This window comes from Coffea eugenioides, chromosome 10 (genome assembly GCF_003713205.1).
Source record: "Coffea eugenioides isolate CCC68of chromosome 10, Ceug_1.0, whole genome shotgun sequence".
In the NCBI taxonomy this organism is placed as follows: domain Eukaryota; kingdom Viridiplantae; phylum Streptophyta; class Magnoliopsida; order Gentianales; family Rubiaceae; genus Coffea; species Coffea eugenioides.
Window position 1 is genome coordinate 33,353,770 of NC_040044.1, and position 10,653 is coordinate 33,364,422.

Genomic DNA, 10,653 nt, shown 5'->3' on the forward strand with positions numbered 1-10,653 from the left:
TCCGCTTCTTAAATTTCACCCAATTTCGATTAAGAAGGGAAATAATATAGTAGTATTTTTTATGAAGTTACATGTGTACGTAACCCTTTAAGATTACTGAGCGAAGGCCTTGTTCCCTTTCCATCTCTCAAATTCTGGTTTTCTAAATTTGGAAAAAAAGCGAAAGTTGCCTGGGTATCTATGAAAATTTTGGAAAATAGCAAGGGTCCATGTGTGTTTAACTTTTTAAGATTTCAAGTCCCTGTTTGCATGTGCATGGAGCCCTTGATCACAGTCTACTTTTCTAACTTTGAGCTTCATTTACTCTTAAGCTTCATTTGCACGAACTTAAAAATTCAAAACAAAAGAAATTGCGCTTTATGATCACACTTCATCTCATTCGTAAACGACACGAAGTTGCATATTAAAAATCAATTGAAACTGGAAATAGATCACAAAACACTCTCGATTGCAATTGAATTTAGAGAGCATGCAAAACCCAAAAAACATAACACGTGCACAAAGGCAATGCTCTGAGCTTGGGCACGTCAGGGGAGCATTTTAGGTGCCTCAGGCTTGGGAAGTCAGGGCTTGCAAAAGGGGTAACTCAGGCTTCGGAAGGGTTGGTAATTGAGGCAATGCTGCTGGTAGTTCAGGCTCAGGAAAATTCGGTTTTGACAGGGCTGGGATATCAGGCAAAAGGGGGAAACTCAGGATTTGGCAGTTGAGGCTCAGGTAAAGTTGGCAAGTCAGGTAGGTTCAGGCAAAGTTGGAAATGTAGGAAGAGATGGGAATTGGGGTTTGGGAAGCTCAGGCACCGCAGGCAAAGTTGGAGGATCCAACAGGCAGCTAATATTTACTTCGAAGCTACTCAGTGCAGAGAATGTAAGCAGGCGGAAAAGAAGAAGCAAAGCAAAAGAGCTCTGATAACTTGCCATATCTCTTTTACTTTTGCGCAGCTGTTTATAACTTTGAAAGAAGAATAAAGTAATTCCGTAGAATGCGATACTTGTAAAAAGCATTCTTTTGGAATTTATGGCAAGATGCTGCCTCAAAGAGTCCGGCAGTGGACTACTACTATGATAGGAAGGAGAAAAATATGAGAGGGTAGTCAGGAAAATGCACGGAGTTTTTCAAGTAAGTTAGTTGAACTTCTCCAACTATTTCTTCACACAATAACCAGCCTACTCTGTACGACTCCTATCCCTTCGAAATTTCTTTTGGAATATTATAAGCTGCTTCATATTCATAAATTGCACAGTGATTAATCCCAGGCCACTTTAAGTTTAAGATAGGGAATTGATATTCGCATTCCCTATTTAATTTCCTGCGCTCCGATTCACCCACTAAAAATATATAGTTGCTACTAGAGACCTAACTGAAGAGTGCAAATACCAGAAAGAAGTGAAAAATCACTCACTCCAGTATCATATGATCGACTCTCTATCACAATTACACGGAAATTGAGAAGCAGAAAGGATAATAACAAGAACGAAAAATTACGTCTCAGACAAGGGCTCTTCTATCATATGCGAGCAACATAGGAATTAGCCTGGGTTACGTATCTCACCCATCTATACGGATTGTAAGTTTTGGATTTTTTGGCTATCTGCAAGTATTTCACCTGCATCAGAGAATTCTGAGTATTAGTCAACTGCAAGAAGAATGACAATTCATCCGGAAGGGGATCCAAAGAGGAAATAAGAAGAATCAATAACGGCCTTTAGATTACTAAGAAGTATTAATATTGTTACCTGGAGCCTAGAAGGATTGTACATTGGTACGGTGAAGGTCATGCTCACAGGTCCAGCCTCCTTTGTGATATTCCCTGCATCAATCAGCACCATTGGGATCAATATAGCAATGAATGAGGAAATATCTAACACACACAACTAAGAGAATCATCTCCCCAAAAGTTCAAGAATCTTCTAGCGTACCATGTAATTCTTGCGAAAAAGTCAGCTTAGCACGCAGTGTATGTTCTGATCCACCGATGATCTGCAGATATTGTATCAATCAGCAACACTTGCCAGATAATTAAGTTACAATACACTTCAGCAAACTGAATATATGAGCTTTAAGCATGTTGAAAGTCAGGAATGCTAGGAAGAAAACGTTGCCTTCTTCAAACTCCACTCCAGTCTCCTATTTGATTCCTTGAAATCAGTTGTCTGTCCAACGGCTCCAGGTTCCAACTCAAAACTAACTCTGAATGAAGGATAGAAAAGAAGTTAGCATCCAACACCAAACAATTTATAGTGCACCTTATTGGTTAATACACTCGCGTTGCCAGACTTTAGCCTTTTGATCTAAAGCAGATGTGCAATACAAGTCTAACTAAGTCCGACCAAGAACAATGCATATCATAAACTGGTTGTTGTAAGCTTAAACGAGATTCCCTACCCTCTAATCAGCAGGATCTATCACTCCGAATAAAGTAAATAAAAGTGGAGAAGGGGGGATAAAAGAGGGAGAGACAAGTTGATGCAAGCTTTTGTTCAAGATAATTAACGGAGAGGTAAAGTACGATGTCTTGTTTCCTTGTGATTGTGAAAGCAGCCTAAGGCTAAAGAGTAATGAATGCCCCGCAAGAAAGAGTCCTCCAACCTCACAAATTCTCGAGCCTATCTGATATATAGCACGGTGGTCAAGGGCCCGCTAAAGACAGGGATTAGATTCTCACCATGCCCATCACTATTCCTGCTTTCTCCGCTCTAGTCTAACTTATAACTATCCCATCCCACTTCTCCACTCTAGCTGATTTCCTCAGTATCCGCAATCCTCTCCACCTAAACTTCTCTCTCATGCAGAAGAGAAAAATGATCTCGGTATGGCAATTATTTTTGCAAGTTCTATACTCCTACATTCTTCTGCAACCCCCCCCCCCCCCCAACAACACACACAAAAAAAACCCAAAAACAAAAAAACGAAGAAGAAGCTGTTTTTGTTAACTCGCACAAAAGGAGGTGCAACTCACTTCAGACAAGGAAAATATTCCAAACTTACCTTGTGGTGTATTTAGGCAATGGCATCTGCACTACAATTGTATTTGCAGTAATGCTTGAAGGAAACTCAGCACGGATTTTCAACATAACTTCAGCCTGAAGAAACAGAAAGATGGAGAATTTACAGCTAATCAGAAGCACAATCTCACAGTCCAATTCTGGGCAGTAGGATTGCTCCTTTTTTTTTTTTTTGAGTAAGCAGTTGCTCCAATTTTAAGGAAGAAATGCATGGAAACAAGATTTGTAGACACTACCTAACAAGTCTAACAACTTAAGATATAATACAAGTTAAAAGGAAAGCTTATACGGATTTAAACATCAAGTTCCAGGAAACAGAAATCTACCCTAAGCTGTCCAGCTTCTTCAATTAATGTGTTAATACGGAAAGGAGGCTTAAATTCCTGAGTTATACGGTAATTCATGACTGGAAATTCACCGTCCGGTGGAACCTGATCAAACAAAAAGGACAAAGCAACCAATTCAGACAAAAAGGATTCTCGTAAGGAACCAAAACCGATACAGTTCGCGATCGTCTCGTATCATTCACCAGACTTAGGGTCCTGTCCACATCAAAACTATCCAGATGTACAGACTCATGGAAATTGCAGTCATCCAGTATTACAGCACCTGAACCTGACGAACCCCCATAATCTGACACAGAACATAAAGTTTGATGAGGTAGTGTCCTCCAATACAATGCAGTATAGGACACTTCTGAGAGTCTGGGAAATAGGAAGCCTTAAAAGAACACATTACAATACATGCACAGTATACGATAAAAGATCTATTGAATCATTGTATGGGACTTTTAGATTGAGAACAGGTTAAAGAACGAATCATAGAAGTTTAGAAATATATATGTAGACAAGCAATTTGAAATACCATATATTGACCTCCCGCCTCTTCCAATGGTTAGCTCATCAGTAAGAGCTAATCTGATTTCTGGATTTCCAGTCAGATAACTCTTCATTTGAATAGTTCCATCAATTTCAGAAGTTAATATATATCCCTGAAGAGTATGAGCAACGTAATCTTACAACAAATGGAAATAAGCTGAAAATTACATAAGTCAAATTACACTAGAGATCCTAAAAAGAATGCAGATTCAAGCACTACATCACAGGCAAGTTACTCCTTTTACAGAAGATTAGCTGGGTAATGATAAGCATGAACACAACAGTTCACTGTGTGTGGCACATAAAGCGTGAAACATCAAACTACAGGAAAATAACAAATCCCTTAGCTGAGAACTATATAGTACAAAACTTTAACTTTCTTTTCCCCCTAGATATGCTGATTTTTTAGTTTTCTTCCTTTATTGTCCATTACTTTCATTGATAAACAATCTGTATTTCATCCAGAGTTTTGCTGGAAATACTCAAAATTGTCTTTCTTCTGAAAATAATACAAAAACACATGAACTAGTAAAGTTTATACTTGATGATTTTAAGCTTCCACTTTCTACTGTAAAAAGCAGAAAGACAAACTTGCTCTGGATTCCTGAACAGATACAGAAGCCACAAACTCCAGGCATTTACACTTAAATCCATATTCATGGACATGAACCTTCGCCTTCACTTCATCTTGGTGAGGCAATAAAGAGTTATCATATTGCTCAAGTATTGAATTTCCCAAACAGCCAATACTGGAAATTATCTGAAGGAAATATCTCATTTAAAATGGATCTGATCTTACGACTAAACATTCTCTCCATCCTGAACGTAATGTTAATATTTCCTCACCCTTCTCATAATTCTTGTCATGGTCATTCATTTAACTAGACCCCCTGTTTAGATTAACTTTTTTCTTGTTAACAGCAGGGGCTGCACGAACACAGGCCCCCACTGCCACAAATTATGACGTAGGCGGGCACCCCTCCCAAGTGCAATGGAGGTCACCGACCTAGGCCATGGGCCTTCTTGATCACCCATTGACCCCATCCAGGTAAGTACCCATTTAGATTAACTTCCACATGCATAAGAACATTATAATGGCAGCAAATACAAAAGATTACTTTGAGATCCAAAAGGAGGAAGAAAACCACTCACGCTAGAGCTAAAAGTGACACTGATTTTCTCAATAATGTCCACAAATATCTCCTCCCTCTTACGACCTCCTGGTTCATTTGCCACCACAGACTTTGTAATGGCTGTACCGGGCATTCTTTTGCTCCCTTGCTGAAACCATTAAGGTTATAGGAGTTAATGAAAGCATATAACATCTTAGTACAAATACAAAAGCCACAGCAAAGTATAAACTTGGTGTTGATGTTCATGAGATATGCAATACCATAAACAAGGAAGCAGGACCAAGGGGAGGCAAACGGGCAGCATCAACCACAATTGGCTCGTTAAATACATAAGACTTCAACACTTCAGTAGATGTTGTTTGTACGTATCCAAAATCCTAGCAAGGAAAGAATATGAAGCCATGTTCCAAGTTATAAGCTCCTGAATAGCATGAAATGCAAAAAGGAAACAAAGGGAATGCTACACGAGACTGTCATTAACCACATAAACAAGACCCCATGTAAATTTTAGAAATAAAAATTCCTAAATATAAATGGGATAGCTAGAATGGTGTGAAGTTATGAACAACCAGACTCAGAAATGTAATATAAGAAACAAATACCAGTGATAAATAACTCCTAGCAAATATCATCATTGGAGAGACAAAGACTAATATGTAATTCTTGGTGATGACGAAACTCCAGCAGCAGATAATTACATGAATTCTGAGTTTCTTTGCGATAACAGGCAGAGTATACATTACTAAGTACATCCATCATCCTAGCACTTACAATGACTTCGTCAAGCAACTCATAGACGAGAACAAAATTTTTGCGCAGTGAATCTTCACTAAGCACACCAAGATAATCTTTGATGACACGCGCAATCCTCTGTAAAAGCTCCAAAACCAGAGAAGGCGAGGTATTTGTTCTCATGGTCGCAACAAACAGCAGACCAACCACCTTAACATGGAAGTAGTTTACACCGTCCACGTTCTATTCATGTAAGAAAAGTAACATCATTAGCTTGCGCTGTTCAGAAACAGTTAGACGCTAATAACAAAAGCATGCCAGAAAAAAACATGAGAAGAATGATAACCAAGGTACACAAAAAAACATATATGCCACCTGTAGGTAACAGATATCCATCATTTTCAGAATAACATTCTTCCAGTTGAAATAACACTACTAGTGAATAAACAAGGTCAGCATTACTTCTTTTTTCTTGTTAAAGGAGGTACTTTGTGCATGTTGTTACCAGCCTTTGCTAATTTCAGAAGCAAAAGTACTCTAATACAGAAAAAGGATTTCGTCTCTTGGGTCCCCCAGAGGTGTCAGAATTTCTAAAGTACTCTAATACAATCCTTTATACAGATAAATATCACACTTACAAGCAGTTCCACACGGAAACAAAATACCTACAAAGACAGGTGGAGCCTCCTCTTCGGCATCTTCACTCCAAAACTTTACTTTGCGGAAGAAAATCTCTGCACTCCCTTTTTGCACATCACCACGATCTGAATTCATTCACATAATCTTAGCAAGAAAGAAGTGACAATCTGATAAATACAATTTAAAAGTGCAAGTATATTCATATTTGTAACATATAATATCAGTCGCCCCTATTACGTGAGTTCAGGCATTCCCCAGGGTCTGGCCACAATGAGCTTAATTGTTTATCATTCGATAAAAGTTCCAAAAGAGCTAACCAGAAAATTAGAATCAAATTAAATCATGGAATAGCGAAAAAAGATATAGTACTCTTTAACAAATAGGAAAAAGTAGATTCATGGGAGTACTTATTTGCTTACGCTATTCAGTGAATCAAGCATTAACATAGCAAAATGAAATATCAAAAAATTACGAAACAAAGAACAAGGAAATTTGCGTCAGCATTGATGGACCTTGAATTATTGAAACCAAATTCAATTCCCAATTGGCATAACTTTTTTTAGGTAAGTACACAATTAGCATACATACAGGCAGAATCGCACTGATTAGCATCTACAATCGATAAAGATATGAAAATTCGAAGCTAAAGAGTTAGTAATGAGATCTGCAACGAACATTCTGATTTCAAAGTTTTCGAGAGACGCATGTATAGAGAGAATAGAGGGGGAACTCACAGTCGCGAAAGACGATGTTATCGCCTCTTTGCGAGAGGACGAAGAACTGAGAGATCATCACCACCAGTGCACCACCACCACCACTTGCTGGACGCTTCCGATTGGGAGCTTCGAAGCTTTTTCAGCTTTAATTCCTATCGGGTCGGGTCAACGTGATTTCCTGTCTGCACTGAATGGTACGGTGCTAGTGCTACTCAACTTATAGGGACGACTGAGAAATTCAGCGCGACGACGTCGTCTATATTTCTCTTTCTTTCTATCTTTTTTTCTAACTAGAGGATTTGTGAGTAAATTCAGCTAGACCAACGTAGCATACATTGCATCACCAAAAAAGATACAATAATGTTGAATTAATAATATAATTTTTTCCAAATGATGGGCATCAAGATGGTCTCCCAAAATCGCTCCCACGAGTTTAGCCACATGGTAGCAGCGTTCCCTTGGGACCTTCAGGTCCCGGGTTCGAAACTGTGCTATGGGGACGCCTGTGCACTTATCGTGCCTTGGTCGGATTGGGACGCCGGGCTCGGGCCGCAGGGGATTAGTCGGACCCTGTAAGAATTGATCCGGACATCCCTATGTCGACAAAAAAAAAAAAAAAAAAGATGGTCTCCCAAAATCTAAGAGGTATTATTTAAGAATTTTTTTAAAAAAATTATTATAATACTTTTTGAGATTTAATGTATATAAGGTAAAATGGTAATTGATAAATGTATAAAAAAAAATCATAAAAAATGTAAAATTATGCTTCAGGAAACAGCAATCGAAACAAGGCTTTAGCTCTGCCTCTTTTCATGCTTTTAGGAAAGGCATGAAATTTCATGGCTTGTAGAAAAAAAAATGTAAAATAATAGGGATCAGATTTTATTTTAGTTTATAACTTTAAGAACCACTTTGATACATTTTTCAAAATTTGGGGACTGAAATTGTAGTTCTTCCTTTTTTTTTAATTATTTTCTTTCCTTCGAATTTGTCATGGGTAGCGACACAAGGGAAAGTTCCATGTTAATGATAAGGTTAAAAGATGAATCAAATTATACGATACTCAAATCAAGTTTAATTTGGTAAAAGTTTGTTTGAAGTTAATTGGTTAACTAGTTAAATCAAACTTGAACATTTTTTTTAGATACGATAACTTTCAAGTTCAATAAAAAAAAAAAAAATCGTTTAAACTCGATTCGATAACTAAATATGTCAAATTTAAATAAAATTTTAAATTCGTTAAAATAATCAAACAACCATGAACACTAAAGTATTCGACTTGATTAGATTCGGTTATATCCCTAATCAATAAACCCCTAGTTGCCGTCCATCTAAACCCAAAAATTTGGAGACGGTTGGTTGCAGCAATACATTAGGCAAAAAGAGTCACCCTACTACCACAAGGTTATTTATTAATGAGCCCGTCCATGGACAAAAACCCCAAATATGCTATGTGGATTGGAATTTAATCTTACTGGTTTAATCTTACTGGAATTTAATTTACAAAGGAAGCCAATCAAAGTACAACGAATTTGAAAATCCAAACTGTGAAAATGGAAAAGAAATTAACAACAAACTAGTTCTAGATAAGAATGTATGTAAATTACAAGGGAGGAAAAAAGGACGTGGAATAAATATTAGTATACAACTACTTAATACGAACATTGGTTTCCTCTTTTTTTTTTTTGTTTTATATTTTTCTTAATTTTTGTCACAGGTTGAGTTTTCCTTTAACCCATTTGTCAGCTGTGACAAACTCGCATTGATCAATGATCAAACAATATACTGAAAAGGGCCATCACTAACTGCAGGCGGGCCAAAACAAGCACCGGCCCCGTTCAAGGCCCGAATCTATCGGTCCAACTGGAAATAAGCAGCTCGGGGCCCAACAACAACGAAGGAGTCAAGGCCCTGTTTTCCACCACCGCCCTCAACGCCTTCCTCAGCGACCCAACCTCCTCCTCCTCCTCCTCACCACCACCACCACCACAATGAAGGCTTTGCTGGCACCATTGCACCACCAAGACAGCCTTGGTCCGTCCTCCAATGGTACCCATCTCAGCCTTGACCACCCTCCCTTCAACAGACTTAACCGCTTCCATCAAATCTGCATTTAACCTCGGCCTGTCCTCACAGCATATCGTGGCTTTCACCATCAACAGTTCTCCTTGATCAACGCCATGATCTCCTCCTTCACCGTCAGAGTAGTAACTCACACTCACCTCATCTTTCTCACCGGGTAAAAACAATGAACAACTCCTTTTGCCACCAATGCAGCACTCTTCTTGGCCATCCTTGTTCATTTCAACATGGTCAGCCACCTTCTTCCTCAGCTCCTTTAGATATCGAACCGTTTCCATAAGCACCCTTGGTTTATCACTCTGCAAGACAACAATAAACTATTTTGCATGAACACAATTTCTTTGAATTGTCCAAAAGTGAATTTTCTATGGTGCCGAAAACCAATGAAATGTGCAGAATCAGTGTCCAAAAGGATAGCACCGACATTCCTTAGCAGTGAAATGCTGATGGAGCGATTAGTACTCGACAATATACCAATAAATACTGAATTCAGCGCTGAAACTGTTTGCATGTGCATATAACATGGATTAATCGTCTACACAATATACACTGTTATCGTTAAATATATGATAACTAATCTAAATTTGTACTTGAAATCCAAATTTTATATATATATATATATATATATATCACACATTCAATCGTGACGGTGCATACACTGATAATTATTTAACTCATGTGACACTGACGGATAATGTAAATTAAATTTCTAACTTACACATGTCGTGCTTTAGCCACATTACTCGACATTGTACCAGTAATCTGTAACTTGCAAGTATATACATGATGTAGCTTCCAAATGCTACATTTAACATTCTTGTTGATTTTAAGACCGTCTAAAGACCAAGTCTATCAAACTACATTTTCGAATAAAGAATATTGTGTGATTATGCATGCATGGTGCTGGGAAATCATACAAACTTCCACTACTATATGTTATTCTTGTTTCTACCCGGCCCTAAAGAGAACAAATTTATGTATTAGGAAAAAAAAAGCCCTTACTTTAGGGAGATTGGGGAAGAGTTTGCGGAGAGTATTAAGGTGGTTGTTGATTCTTTTCCTACGATAACGCTCCGCAAGGGCATGCTTGTTAGCAGCAGCTTGTGGATTTTTTTCAGGAGTCTTGAGTCCCGAACCTGAGCTTAAAACTCCAGCACCATCTTTTTTTGTATACTGCAACCCGTAGCAGCCTTGAACTTGAAGCATTTTCAATACCTCCTCTGTAAGTTCAATTTCAACAAGTTACACATAAAAAGAAGATATAGAATTCAGTTGAATATGCAAGTATAGAGGCTAAAGAAGATTGGAAGAGATTACCGAAAAAAAAAGGAGACAATTTATGGTTATTTATTATAGGGATATCATTTTGTGTGCGTGTGTGTGTGTACTAGAGCAAATGCTGGCATTGAAAATGAAGATTTGAAGATCTGTGGAGGGTAATGTTGATCTGATTCATGAAATCAATCAACGA

The 10,653-nt window shown here is 38.1% G+C and overlaps 2 protein-coding genes and 1 pseudogene across 2 annotated transcripts; all 3 read right to left on the minus strand.

Annotated features, from left to right (window-relative positions):
- Positions 1-1,207: 1,207 nt before the first annotated feature.
- On the minus strand, positions 1,208-7,295 carry LOC113749600 (AP-4 complex subunit mu). The gene is made up of 13 exons (XM_027293393.1): positions 7,119-7,295; positions 6,415-6,509; positions 5,785-5,988; positions 5,274-5,390; positions 5,033-5,161; positions 3,867-3,993; positions 3,532-3,635; positions 3,329-3,433; positions 2,986-3,080; positions 2,100-2,187; positions 1,917-1,977; positions 1,734-1,807; positions 1,208-1,603 (listed from the first exon to the last, which is right to left on the minus strand). Exons 1-13 carry the CDS (start codon positions 7,174-7,176, stop codon positions 1,505-1,507), a joined length of 1,356 nt encoding a protein of 451 aa, XP_027149194.1. The 5' UTR covers positions 7,177-7,295; the 3' UTR covers positions 1,208-1,504.
- Positions 4,801-4,936, minus strand: LOC113750949 (annotated as a pseudogene).
- A 1,643-nt stretch (positions 7,296-8,938) lies between the features above and the next one.
- On the minus strand, positions 8,939-10,388 carry LOC113750714 (transcription factor bHLH30-like). Its single transcript, XM_027294661.1, has 2 exons — positions 10,185-10,388; positions 8,939-9,481 (listed from the first exon to the last, which is right to left on the minus strand). Exons 1-2 carry the CDS (start codon positions 10,386-10,388, stop codon positions 8,939-8,941), a joined length of 747 nt encoding a protein of 248 aa, XP_027150462.1.
- Between the last annotated feature and the right edge of the window lie 265 nt (positions 10,389-10,653).